Here is a 14,706-nt window from a genome sequence, read left to right as displayed (position 1 = left end):
TGCTTTTCCAATTTCTGGTGGGGAGAAAAAGACAATAAGAATAAGATGCACTGGATAGCTTGGAAGCAGATGACAAGGGAGAAAAAACGAGGTGGTATGGGATTCCAGGACATTCAAAGTTTCAATAGAGCTCTGCTGGCTAAACAGATCTGGAGAATCATCAGAAATCCAAATCTGTTATCCAGCAGAGTTCTGAAGAGCAAGTATTTCCCAAATTGTAGTGTCTTGGATTCCAGAACCCCCAACAATGCTTCATGGTTGTGGAAAAGCATTATGAGTGCAAGAGAAGAACTCCAATGGGGAATTCGAAAAAGGATAGGGAATGGCCTTTCTACCAGAATCTGGGATGATCAATGGATCCCAAACCAACATTTAGGGAGGCCAATCACAACTAAGCCAGGAGACTGCAAAGTTCAAAAAGTTGCTGATTTGATTGAAGGCTACAGGTGGAACAGAAACCTCATCTTCAAAAACTTCAAAAAGGAGGATGCTGAAAACATTCTCAAGATTCCCATAAGCATCACAGGAAGAGAGGATAATATCTTCTGGACAGGAAATCAGAAAGGGGAATATACGGTGCAATCAGGCTACAAGGCAATCCAAGCTAAGATTGAACAGGAGGGTAGAGGGGAAAGAGAAGGAATTGAGGCTAGCAATAGACCAAGGAGGACTGACATGTGGAGAGTGCTGTGGAAACTAAAAATCAGTCACAAAGTTAAGATTTTCATATGGAAAGGCCTGAAAGAAGCAATTCCAGTCAAGGAATTAATCTGGAGGAGAATGTCTAAAGGAGACCCTATATGCTCAGGTTGTGGGGAGGAGCTAGAAACGTTGGAACATCTTCTTCTGAAGTGCAAGAAAGCTAAGGAAGTCTGGAAAGCTGCACCAGTACAATGGGATGGGATCCAGGAGCAGACTGGGAATTTCAACAGATGGTGGACTGCATTATCTGAAGCAATTCAAAGAGATCAAGGGATAGACCATATATCTCTCACAGCTTATATTCTGTGGCATATCTGGAAAAGTAGGAATGATAAAGAATTTAACAACAAAACTCATGAGCCAGGACAAGTAATCACCAAAGCTTGGAATGCATGGATGGAGTTCAATGATGGGACCAAAAAGACTAGGAGATGCAGTATTGGTTCAACAACAGCTCCACTTCACAGGAATGAACAAGAAGCGAGCCAAACTCCAGACAACAGAATAACAGGAATGCAGTTAAGAATAGCTACCAAGTGGAACAAGGCATCTAAGTCCATTGGATATGGTATTGTAGCATCTGATTGTAGAGGGCAGGATGTGATGGGATGGAAAATGAGAGAACGAGAAAGCTCAAACCAAGTTCAACATGAAGCTGAAGGTGTTAAATGGGCCCTGATCAAAGCAGCAGAACAAGGATGGAGGCTGGTATGTATTGGAGTTCCTAACATGGACCTGCTGCAGCAAATACAGGGAACAAAAACAGTTGGATTGTGGTTAGCTACCCTAATAGAGGACATCCGTGAGCTAAGTAAAATGTTTTACAAATGCTCCTTTTGCATAGGAAAATATAGCAGGAATGATCTAAGTTGTTTGTTCAGTGCTCAAGCTTTGAGCAATTATTTTGATGTAGAATGGGTTAATCCCAATCTATAGTGCAAAATGCACTTTGTATAGCATCGAGCTAGTCTCGCTTGTGTATAATTCTTTTCCAATCAATATATTCCGATCGCTTCGACCAAAAAAAAAAAAAAAAAGAGAAGAGGAAACTGTCAAAGTTTAAAAAAAAAAAAAAAAACTATGACGAACAACATCCTAACACTTTAACAAACCAAGACTTGCTGTTCTTTCAGAATTCAATACAGATAAATTTAGATATGCCAAAAAATCAAAGACCTTGGAGAAGTTTGGACTAGGGCTGCAAACGAGCCGAGCCGAGTCGAGCTTTGAGCTAATCGAGCCGAGTCTCGACTAAATTTTACCAAGCTCGAGCTCGACGAGCTGGCAATTTTCGAGCTCGAAAAAAATAAAAAAAAATTATTTTATTTTTAAAAAAATAAAAAAATAATATTTTTTTCTGAATAAATAATAAAATATTAAGGATATATACGTAATTTCACTATGAAAATAAAAAATTAAAATATATTTATATATAATATACGTAATTTTATTATTAAATAAAAATAAAAAATATATATAAATATATATACTCAAGCTCGCGAGCCGGCTCGCGAGCTAACGAGCTTAATATTCTGAGCTCGAGTTCGAGCTCGAATTTGACTCGAGCTGGCTCGAGCTCGACTCGAGCCGCTCGCGAGCGGCTCGATTCGTTTGCAGCCCTAGTTTGGACCATTGAGTTTAGCTTTGATCGAATTAATTGACACAAATAATTTTACGAATGCATGTTTAACTAAACTAATTAACACATGCCTTCAATAACATCATTTGGCAGCACCAATGACATCCTCAGATGGTCTTGATGAATCCCTCTTGTTCACCTGCAGTCGAAGCAAGGGGAACTGTCAAATTGTCATCAAGTTTTGTGATGATAAGGATGAGATTCCACTAATCCAGCAACAAGAGACACTACAAAGAATTTTTATACCATTTTCCAGCTTTCTTGAAGGTACCCAAATATCGAGAAATAGTGCATGTACCTGTTGCGCAACGATTTTTGTCAGGGAACTGTGCATCAAGTTTTGATATTTGGTATCAAGACAAAGCAGGAATTACCAGATGGATGCTAAGAAACTAGCTGCTACCATTGAAAAAGTTCCAGCAACGGATTTGTTTCTGTTGTATGGTAATTCCAGGCTCCCGAAAAGCCTCCCCACAATAGGAGCTATACCTGGAGCAGGATAAGAATACAAAATCCAAATACTCCTGAGTCCTGATTGCTGTATGAAAAGTTTGAAACATAACAAGGTAGACACTGGTTCTTGTTTTTATTTTATGGGGAAAAAAACAAGAAATAAGAAAAAAGCATACAAGCGAGAAACAATTGATTTGACTTGATAATGTAGTTAAAGAAAATGAGAATGGATCAAAGAATAGTACCATCTCCAGCACAAAGGTTGCATACTGCTGCAACAGCCACCGGAGAAGTTCTCCAATAAACAACACTGGCTAAGGAGATTGCGGTAAGGTAATAAAATGATGCCTTGAGAATTTGCCTGAATGAAACAATTAGCCAAGCTCAGTTTATGAAGCCATTGAAAGATGTATTCAATCATTAAGCAATTGATCAAGAAGACAATATGGAAATTTTGTGCTGCTACCATTTATTTTTTATTGCCTTTTAACAGTTGATATATTTTACTTGAAATAAATATATCAAAGTTAAAAACATTCAATACACTTTAATCAAAGTTTACAATAACTATCTTTTGTACTTTTTCAAAGTTGAAAAGTAAAAATGAAATTTTAATCTTCTCAAAGCAAATAATTATTTGACTTGGTTGATCAAACCTGTAAACCTAGGAACCAGCTAGCCAACGGGCAAGTTTGATAAGTTGGTTTACAAATATTGAAGAAAAGTTCAACTACACTTTTTGCAGTCGAAGTTGACAAGAATCATGTTTATATGTAGGAGCATTTTGTAAATCCTAATGGTTAGAGTTGCATAGTTTTCAAGCCTTGGAACCTCCACACAACATTCAAAGCCTGTTAAATCAGGAAAATACTGATTGAACACATTATTGTGTTTATCGTTGTGATAGAGTTGATTAAGCCAACATTGAAATGTGTTTGGATCAAATTCAGTTTTCTCTTAATTTGTTACTATAGAATTATATCGCATAATTTATATGACTTTTCCTGATGTTGATTACATTATCAATGTTTAATTGTTATATGTACCCACAAACTATCACTAGTGCTTTTTATTTTTAGCTTTCGATTGTAGCATTAAAGTATCTTACACCATCAGTATTGGTTATTTCAAATCTAACAAATTTGATAGATATTTTTTGCTTAAACAGACATAGTACTCATAAATGAATAAAAGTACTTCGATAAACAAAAGCAAATTAGATGTGATGCAGGGGGAAAGAGATGGATTAGATGGTTCGGAAAGAGAGAGTGTAAATAAAAGATTTAGATTCGAGCCCTCCCATATACACTATTAAAAAAAAAAAATAGATGTGTTATAGTCGTTGCATTAAAAAACACTTAGAAAATTAAAATTGGCTTCAACTTATCGATCTGGACAATGACGTGCCATGAATTGATAATTTAGAGAGAAAATTGCATGGTTTAAAGGTGCATATTGCAATTAGCCCTAACATTCAACCTGTCTTTTATATGGCTGTTATGAAATGCTGCAGAAAACTACACTAAAGGCTGTTAACCACGATGTATATAGTCTTCATGGGAAAATTATTAAATCAACTTGTCAAAAGTAAATCGGCAACCAGAAGGGAAATAAGATCCTTCAAACCCCAACTCCTCCAGTAAAAATTATCTAATGGGTGTGCTAATGTACCCGTCTGGTATAGATGGGCCTTCTCTGTAGTCCATTATATAATTTAATTGGATTCCCCATCTACCTAGAGTAGAATGGAATAGATGTTGAGTGTGGGATTAGAAAATTAATGTCCTTTACGTAACCTGGTTTAGTGTTCTAATACATTTTATTAAGGTGCCAGAACCTGTAGTGATCTCCCAATCCGCTCATCAACTTAACAGCCTTCTCATCTTTCGGCATTTCGAGCCCCAAAAGAAGCAATTTAAAAGCATTGAAACCAGGAACCATAGCTGCTAAAAACCCTCCTTGATTACCAGAACTGTCAAAAATCATAATAAATTAAATTAAAAACGCCATTTCTATTCTCAAGCAAATAAGAGTGGCCTCTTTTTTTTTTTCCCTCTACTTTGTTAGTACGTAAATTTAAATTACCTGAACACTGGCCAGCAAAGCATGAAAACTAGCCCCATGCTAATATGCAGAAGCTTCCCGTAAGTATTCTAGAAAGGAAAATTCCAAAGAATAATGAGAAAACATATCGTCTTGACACAAAAGAAATTTCCTTGCTCTTTTCTCTTTTTCTCAATGCAAAAGTAGTGCTTTAAAATGGCCCTTTCTTTATAAACTTTTGATACATTATAACCTTTTAATCAGTTTAAATGTCTTTAATGTTCAATGATTGAAAGTGTGGCATGGATTCTCGTTTGTGAACAAGGCTTAGATTCTTGCCATTTCAATTCCTCCTCCTTCGCAACTATTTTTCAAAAATTAAAAATAAAATGATTGCAATGCCCTGCGTACCTGATCAAGAAGCCCCCTATTGTAAATCATTGTCCAGAAGGGAGTGGTATAGAGGAGAATACAACGGGTCAATGCAGTAGCAACAACATCTCCAAGAATTGGGTGCTCTCTAAACATCTTGAAAGCCACCATGGCTGTGCTCATATTCATGGAAATTCTTGGACGTCTTTGATATATTCATGAAAGCATAGCTGAATTTATAACAGACACGTACCGGGCGAAGTAGAGAGTTGGCCATATGAGCAGGGAAGTTGAGGTTGAGTACTTTGGTGGCCGCCCCATGTGAGTGGAGAGTTGACCGTACGCTTATTCTTTTTTCTTTTTTTTTTAATGAAAAACCCTACAAATTAAAAGGCAATGGCTGCCTAAAAATTGTTGAGTTCCTCTACTTTTTTCCGAAATCATGAAAATTAGAAGAATGATTGAGTCAATGATTCAAAGAAAATATACTAGGGAGGACAGTTCAATTGGGTGGTAAGATAAAAGGGGTTGTAAGTAAGAGTCAAGTTAGGACCTCCACCTACTAAAAAATAGGTTCAAAAAAAGAAAAGAAAATATACAATTAGCTTCTAGTTTGGAAACCTTTCCTTAGAATTCTCATAATACACCTAGACCCCTGAGATTTCCAAAATCTTACCTATTTCCCTGGTTAGTTTGATAAGAGAACATGGCCCAATTAAAGGTTACAAATTGACAATAGTATACTTGCAATCTTAATTAGCTAATTAACCATAAAGCCCAAATATTTTCAACCGAAATATCTAATATTATGAAAGTCAAATTGACACTCTTATCATATTATAAAAATTAGAGATTTATCATACTTTAGAAGATGTAGATCCATATATTTTAACACTAAACCGACCAATTCCAAAAATATTTTTTTTAGCAAATATACTTTAAATTGTTTTCAAAACAAAATAATCTTTTGATACATGTAGTTTGCATATAGCCTACACTTATGAAAAAAAAAGAAAGTTATAACTCACTCAATATTAAAAAGATTAATCTACAAATAATCTCTCAGAAAAACATTTAGAAACTACCTATACTATCGATTGGCTTATGTATCCTAGTGCCCCCGGAGCTCAACCCAGCCCTCTGTTTTTCTTTTTATTTTTTTAAAAACCATGCAGGTTTTGTGTGGTAGTTGAACAGACTTGAACTTTGAAGTATTATGGCCCTCATCAATGGTGTGTACAATTGTGAATTTTAATGACGAAATTTGTGGTAATTGAGCAAATTACTTTAGTTTATAAAGTTGGAGGTAAATCATTTTTATCGTCAAACCTAATTTTATTTGCAAAAGAGTTATTTGATATCGCCTTATAAGATTTTCTCCAGGAGGCAGTACAATTCGCATTACCAGGCTGTAAAATCGTGACTTTAAGCAATACAAATCTAAATCCATTGGTATATTTATTTCCTCTCACAAAGATAAATTCTTGAAACAAAGAAAATTGTTTCATGGTAATTATGAAGTAGATATACAACCTCCCATCAAAAAAGGTGGGAAACACTTCTATGCTTTTACCATCACAAATAACAATAATATTCGTAAAATCAAAATAGCATAAACTCATTCCAACATCTTTTGCTTTGTACTTTTATTTGGGGTGGTAAGGTGCAAAATTCCACATTTGAATAGATACGTTTTTTAATTTTTATTTGCATAAGCAAAGCAACATCCCATAAACATAAATATAAATATAAAGCACTAATATGAAATAGAAACATGATAAACGAAAAAGGGAAGTGGAAAAAACAATTGCAGGTAACAGCGTAAGTATTCTCGTGATAAAAAAAGCCATAAAATACATGGAATAATTAGTTTTCTGTTAGAAAAATCCACTATTAAAATGCAAGTGATTCTCATGATATATATATATATATATACACACACGCACACATATATATATAGTTAGGATATTTTTAGTCTATCATTATAGAGAAGAAGGACATATTGTTAATTAGTTTCCACAGAATAATGTCCACATGCAATAAGGGTCTTTTTGTTTATGTGCTTGTGTGCGTTTTGTCCAGGTTGGTAGAGGGAAAGAGAGAAGATAGGTCAGTTGCCAAAATCGTTGATGAAGATTGTGGAACACTAAAGAAGTTATTAAGTTATTCTATTTTTTTAAAGGATTTATTACTGCACTTAAATCATATTCAACCTGGTCTACCATGTGTATGTATTATAATTGCTAACAATTATTGTCTATAAACCTTTTCTGTATAACTTTACCTTTTCATAATATTAATACATGAACCCCAACATAGTCGAGCACTCTTTAGACAGATCCTATGTTATTTTCTTATTTGGTATATCCCTACATTAATTTTTTCCAATTGGTATATTATCATTGAATGTATTGCATTTTGAAAAATCACCTACGCGTGCAAAACTGAGATCCTGCCATCTCTAATTGGGCCAAAATTTCCTAATTGGTGAGATCGCATTAATTGCAATGTCCTAAACGACCTTGGCGGGGTCATGGTAATGCAAATGAGAATAATAGAAAATAAAAAATAAATAAATAGAAGAATGGGTATAATAGCAAGAAAATGATAAAAAAAAAAGGGATCTAAAATAAGAAAAATGTATGAAAATATCATGAACACAGGCAATGGATGAAACTTGCACAAAAAGTGCCTAATCGACCAGCGTTGGATTTTTCTTTTCTAAACTACGTTGCTAGCGTTGGACTAGCAGGAAAAACAAGAAGTGTCCACAACTAGCGTTTATCTAATTTTGGAGGCACATGACATGCATCTTTGCATTGGACAAGAGCATAGATAAGAATGAGAGAAGGTAAAACAAAATTCAAAAATTTGTTTAAGCAAACAATTGAAACACTGGTTTGACATAGAATTCACAGCTGTAGAAAGAGGACTAATCCTCAGATTACATCTTGAGATGCAAAACAAAACAGAAAAACACTGAATACTCGAAGCTTAAATACACGAAAACACCAAAAAACTACTATTGCTTCTCGAGGCACTCTGGACAACAACAGCAGCAACCACTCTGATAGTCGCAGGCCTACCAACTTGAAAGATCACAAAGTACCATCGTTAATAAAATTTCTCTAGAGAAGTGCCAATTTAAAAAAAAAAAAATTAAAGTTCAAGATTTATAACAAGAAAAAGATATATGAAAAGTTAAGACTGTCTAGTCTGAAATAGACAAATTGTCAAATCTTTACTCCTTGCAGTGGTGGGTGGTGGGTGGTATGGAACTGTTCTAAAGCATATAAAACTATTGATGGAAAATTAGATCAATGAGCAAGATAAACAATCTAAATTGCTCGACATAGAATATTTACTGCATTCAAATGCTAATGGTAAAATAATTATTCCACATGCTATTATCTTTATAATCAGGTGTAAATAAAAAAATTCAATAAAATGCATAATATGGAATTTAATGAAAATAGGAAAACAAAATGTAAATATGAATAATAGAAAAGAATTATTAGAATTCAAAATTTTGAGACAGTTGAAACAGTTGCCAATAGAAAGGAAGAACCTAGGTAAAGCAAATAAGGTTTTGTTATCAAGTTTTTCGGGATCGAAAATTTCAAAAGTTAAGGAAATGAAAATTTTGGTCTCCAATCATGTAATAGGTTATTGGGAAAAAAAATTTCTTTGAAAGCTACCAATTTGATGTTAGAATCTTGTTGTTAAGCTATTCGGTATCAGGCATCTACTACTTTATACTCCTATCTATTAAAATTGGTATGTTATTCTTTTGTTGATTTAACTTATTAAGATTCTTTGTTTGAAAAAAAAAACTTATGGAGCTATAATTTTCTTATATTGGACAAACGCATAAAATAAATCCTTAGAAATATTTGGAAAAACAAATTACAAATCACAATAGGTTGCAAATTATGAATGTTAAGTTCTAATTAGTTCTCTACGATCATCCTATAAAAGTAAAAAGAATAAGATAGATGAAGGAATGTCTACAAAAATGTGAAATTTTCAAAGAGCAAATTATCAAAGATAGTATGCTACGGATATTGTGGCTCCTTAGCGTGTGATACGAAAAACAGAGTATGCGTGCTTTTATAGGAACTTACTCAACGGAAATTCCTCCTCGGGCGAGTAGTCTTTACCCAGATTTTGTCACAGGCACTTTCTATAAACTTGAAATATGCATAGCGCCATGACTTCTTGAAGAGAAGGATTCCCAAAACTCCTGACAGCCCGGCAGCAAAACCCGGTCCTATTCCAGCATAAAACCAAGACCAATCAGATTCGCTGTGGCCTTCATCATCATCAATAGGCCCATTTTTGGCAGGCAATTTGTGTTCCCAGCAGTTGTTTGGGAGCGGTTTGCCACAGAGTCCACTGTTTCCTTCATAGATGGATGGATCGGTCAAGGTTTGAAGCTGATTTCCTGATGGTATTGGCCCTGAAAGTTTATTGTGTGACAAATTGAGAGAGTTCAATGAGTACAAATCAGATAAGCTCAGGGATTGCACCGAAGAGTTCATTCATTGATAGATCAAGTGTTTCAAGTTGCTTCAAGTTGCCAATCTTATCAGGGATCTTTCCAGTCAAATGATTTTGTGAAAGATTCAAAACTTGCAATTGAACCAGCTCCATTATCTCATCAGGGATCTCACCAACTAAATTATTTGCTGAGAGGCTTAAGGATTTAACAAGCTCAAGGCTCGATGCGTCATACTCAACTTCTCTTCCTCCCTTAATGTCTTGAAGGCTTTGTTGTGATTCAATGGCCAAACCTCCATCTTGACCTGATACCATGGCAGTAATGTTGTTAAAGCAGCGAGGAATAAATCCACTCAAGTTATTATGTGCTAAGTTCAGCACTTGAAGATGTGAGAGTTGGCAGAGTGTATCGGAAATGGGTCCATGGAAGTTATTTGACTGAAATCGTAGAAACATTAACTCTGATAACTTTTCCCCAATCCAAGCTGGTATGGTATCCTTCAGTCCATTGTCACCGACATCAAAAATTAGCAAATTGCTGAGATGCTGCATTGAGGCAGGGAGCTTCCCAACGAATTTATTTGCATTCAAATGCAGATAAGAAAGTCCCCACAAGTTACCCAGTGAACTCGGAATTTGACCGGATAGACTGTTATTTGCCAAGAATAGGTACTGCAGGTCTCGCAAGTTTCCTAGACACAGAGGAACTCTTCCGGACAGAAGATTGTTGGATAGATCCAATTCTGATAAATTTTCCGACTTGCACAAGTCTTCAGGGATAGTACCTGTGAAACAGTTATCATTTAGAAAGAGAGACCACAGCGGAATTTGTGAAAATTGTCTAGTAAGAAAATTGTGTGAAAGATCCAAAAATGAAATATCCAACGGAAACGATTTGAGAGATCCGTCCAATTTGTTGGAGCTTAGAGATATTTCTTGAAAAGGATAATATGAAATATCAACGGAAACTATTTGACTATTTGTCGAATATTTAAATTTGTCCATACCTGTGAAACGGTTATCATTTAGTGCGAGAACCGACAGCACACGTTGAAGCTGCGGAATATGTCCAGCAAGAAAATTGTGTGAAAGATATAAACCCAACGGAAACGATTTGTTTTTAGAGAGAAACCAGCTCGGTATGGCACCTGAAATGCTCGCGTTCCGCATGTCCAACACCTCAAGCTCATTCTGCGTCCGAAGCCAAGCTGGAAACCTGGGTCCCACAATGATGGATTGCATCCAAATTTCTTGAAGTTGAAAAGGAGGAACCCATGAGGAGCTCACGTTCAGAGCGAGTGAGTTTCCGGTCAGGTCCAGGTACTTCAGCTCTCGGAGTTTCGCAAAATGGTCTTCAGATAGGACCCCAGTTAATGAATTGCTTCTAACGTCAAATGCTTGTAGCTTCGTCAGCTGCCCAAGATTGGTCGGTATGGTACCATTTAAGCTATTACGGGTCAATAATAGGTTAGTTAATTTTGAAAGCTGGCCTATTTCACTTGGTATTGACCCTTGCACATTATTGTGACTCAGATCCAAATAAGTAAGATTTATAAGTTGGCCTATTTCACTTGGTATTGACCCTTGCAAATTATTCCAACTCAGATCCAAATAAGTAAGACTGCTTGCATTACAAAAGTGGTTTGAAGATAGATTGAGATGAACGAGACAGGTCATTTGGTCAAACAGACCATGAATTGAATCAAAAAGAGAATTACTACCAAGACGAAGATCATGGAGGCCAGTAAGATTACGGAGCCAAGGAGGGGCCCTGTAGTTGTTGAATTTATTCAAACTGAGATCAAGGAAAGCAAGAGATGTGAAATTGACATGTGAAAGATGAGGATGGATGAAGAGCTCACAAGCATTCAAGTCTAGTGTTGTTAGTGAAGGAAGCATGTTAATTGACTGTAACCCATCTTGAGCGGCTGTAAGGTTCAACTTGGACAGGACTAGGCCTTCTAAAGAAGAGAGCCCAGCAACCCACCCGAGATCCTTAATGCTCAATGAATTCCACGCAAGATCCAAATACCGTAAATGCGAGAGGTTTCCTAAATGGTGGGGAATTTCACCATCAAATCTTGCACTTGAGAGATTGAGGTATCTCAAGTTTTTCAACAATCCAAAGAATGCGGGAACTTGGATTCCTGAAAAAATATTCGAGCTCAGGTCCAAATATCGCAAATTGGTCAAATTGACCAAAGATGGACTTAATTGGCCTCCCAAGCAATTTTTGAAGTAATCATCATCAGAATCATCAAATGGCACCGTATTGCGTAGATCAAGTTTCAAAACACTACCAGTGGTTTTGTGGCAACTAATGCCTTCCCATGAACAACATTCTTCTCCAATCCAAGAAGACAGACGATTTGATTCATCTATCAACCCATGCTTGAATTGAAGAAGTGCTTGTCGTTCATTCTCAACACAGGAGACATTTGAATAATTATGAGCTTGTTTGTTGCTGCCAAATGGGAATTGGCTGGTTACAGGAATTGAACTGAATAAGAATAAGAAGAGTAGTAGTAAAGATGAAAAAGTACAAAGAAGATGATGCTCCATTGGATTTCTTTGGTATTATTGGTTTAGTTGATATAGTAAGCTCAGATGGGTGGCCACATTTGTACACTTACAAAAAGCATCACGTCACCATTCTGTGTTTGTGGGAAGTAGGAGGGAACCATACAAAGGTGATAAAGGACGACGACTTCAAGTCTTCGTTGAAAATTATTTGTTAACGTGGTGGGAGGGAAAGACCGCGTGGAAAATCCTTGCGTGCTTTTGGGGAAAATCCTTGGTGACACACAAATGGAAATGTTAATTCATTTTATATTTGGATTTTAATTTTATTTGGATGCCTACGTTTCCATTAAAAATCAATCCTAACCTATGTTTTGTCGCACACTATATGTATGCGTAAATAATTCAAGTTATATTTAATTGAAAAAATTAGTTTTCTGGAAATTAGTTTTATATTTTGAAAATTCATGTTTTATGAACTTTTGTGTGAAAAACAATATACATAAGCAGTTATTTTTGTTAGTTAGCATTAATTGCAAGCATTAGCAATACAACTAAAAATTCCACATAAAACTAGAAAAAGTAATTTTTTGAGAATTTCAAATGCGCATTTAAAATTATAAGAAGCAAAGAAAAACTAAATAAACAACATTCAAGATCATAGAAATTGGGCAGCATATAACGTTCCAAGTTGGGTAGAAAAAATTGGCGGATGTGCTGTGTCTAAGTCCACTCGTCAACGGAAGTCGTGACTCACCGTGGAAAATTTTTATTTTCTTGTGGACAAAATCCTTAGAGCCATATTTTGTACTGACTTAATGGAAATTTTGATTCTCTATCAGTTGGTTGTGGAATTGATTTTCTGATTTACGACCCTCACGTTTGCAATCTAAATTAATTTAAAAATGTTTGACTTAAAATTACCAGACCTATTGAAAATTTGCCACATATCCTAAATTTGATACGTCTATGTTAAAGAAGCAAGTAAATAAGGTTTCCATGAGATGAAAGCAACAAAATCTAACACACGAAGGACAGTAGTCTGCATTTCATGTTGGATAGTTACAAAATAAGGTGCACATTTATCAAAAAAGTTTTGTGTTGATTTTGAATTTTTTTTATTGTAATTGTTCATTATCAAAATTTGATCTTTCAAAAATGGATGACCTCTATTAGCTTCTCCCGAAGGACTCCTTTTTCAAAAAGTATAGAACTCCTTTTTCAATTTTTTTTGAGCTAATCTATATTTCTTTCTGCAAGGAAGACATTCTTTGACATTAATGTGGCAATATAAAGCTTTTCATAAGTAAAACATTTAGTTGCTTTTAAATTATAAAGAAGATGAAGCTAAAAAAAAAATAGAATAGACTAACAACCCAAAAAAAAACAAAGAAAAATTCCTAAATGCATAGCCTCCAAGATCAAGACGTCCAATACATATGACGTTTCAAAGGGGTTAGAATAGAAGTAGGTATGGCATTTCAAAGGGGTTAGAATAGTAGTAGGTTTGGTGGTCCAATACTTGCACTTATTGTAGGGGCCTCAACCAAATTATATGATCTGTTCATGTCGGCAATTATATGGGTCATTTTAGAAGGAAAACAACTCCTAGCATCAAGCCACCAAATTCTTGGGCAATGACGTTAAATTCAAAATTCTATCCAAAAAGTCAATCCATGTCTGGTTGACAGCAAAAATTCCCAATGACGTATCAACTGTATACATGTAGTCAGGTGAAGGTTCTCTGCAATTGCATCATGCAATTCATCTAATTCATGGAAGTTAACCACAAGACTTTGAAAAGTTTACGAGTATAAATGGACACCATTTTGATGGACACATAATTAGCTTCAAAATTTGACTTAAGCTGATGATGTCTTGTCATCCAATCTGCATCTCAAATTTATTTGTGGTGAAAATTAAACAAAGAAAAAGCCAGTAAAACCAACATGTTAGTGGGGATTTAATAATTTTTTTTCTTTTTTTTTCTCGAAACGTTAGCTTTTTAATGGGGATTTAATTCGATCAACTAAAACTTGGCCTTTATATGCCACATAGATAAGCCATCAAGAGTTGATCTTCAGTAGCATAATCATATTACAAGGTGGTCAGTCGATATTACATTTTAGGGGAGTTCTACAGTTCCCTTTAAGGTAAAGTACCAATGAAATTAAATTCACCGTTGGATGTAGGATAAGAGTTATTAACACTTAGATTATTTTAAGAGTTTAAATTACTAAACGATGTGGTAAGATATAATTGAATTAGAATTATAGGTATCGTATCGAAAAGGGACTGTAGTATTTTTTTCACATTTAAATGGAGAAATCGGAATCCGTGCTAACTATATATCTTTTTACATACTTTTTTTTTTTTGAAAGAAATCTTTTTCATACTTAACCAAAGCAAATTATACATCTTTTCCCACATTATTGAAGACATACTATACACAAAGAAAAGTCTAAATAACGTGGAGT

General features: G+C 35.1%; 1 protein-coding gene and 1 pseudogene across 2 annotated transcripts; both read right to left on the bottom strand.

Moving 5' to 3' along the window:
- Window positions 1-2,448: 2,448 nt before the first annotated feature.
- Window positions 2,449-5,380, bottom strand: LOC113776244 (annotated as a pseudogene).
- A 2,716-nt stretch (window positions 5,381-8,096) lies between these two features.
- LOC113775571 (receptor-like protein EIX2) lies at window positions 8,097-12,298 on the bottom strand. Of its 2 annotated transcripts, XM_027320512.1 has the most exons (4): window positions 10,858-10,919; window positions 10,717-10,765; window positions 9,334-10,494; window positions 8,097-8,298 (listed from the first exon to the last, which is right to left on the bottom strand). In XM_027320512.1, the coding sequence occupies exons 1-3, from the start codon at window positions 10,897-10,899 to the stop codon at window positions 9,716-9,718; spliced, it is 870 nt and encodes a 289-aa protein (XP_027176313.1). In that variant the 5' UTR covers window positions 10,900-10,919; the 3' UTR covers window positions 8,097-8,298; window positions 9,334-9,715. The 2 variants fall into 2 exon arrangements, with proteins under 2 accessions (XP_027176313.1, XP_027176312.1); XM_027320511.1 differs by having other exon boundaries at window positions 10,717-12,298.
- Between the last annotated feature and the right edge of the window lie 2,408 nt (window positions 12,299-14,706).

This window comes from Coffea eugenioides, chromosome 6, assembly GCF_003713205.1.
Source record: "Coffea eugenioides isolate CCC68of chromosome 6, Ceug_1.0, whole genome shotgun sequence".
In the NCBI taxonomy this organism is placed as follows: Eukaryota; Viridiplantae; Streptophyta; class Magnoliopsida; order Gentianales; family Rubiaceae; genus Coffea; species Coffea eugenioides.
Note: the sequence above shows the minus strand (reverse complement) of the source record. Positions and strands in the feature narration are given on the sequence as shown.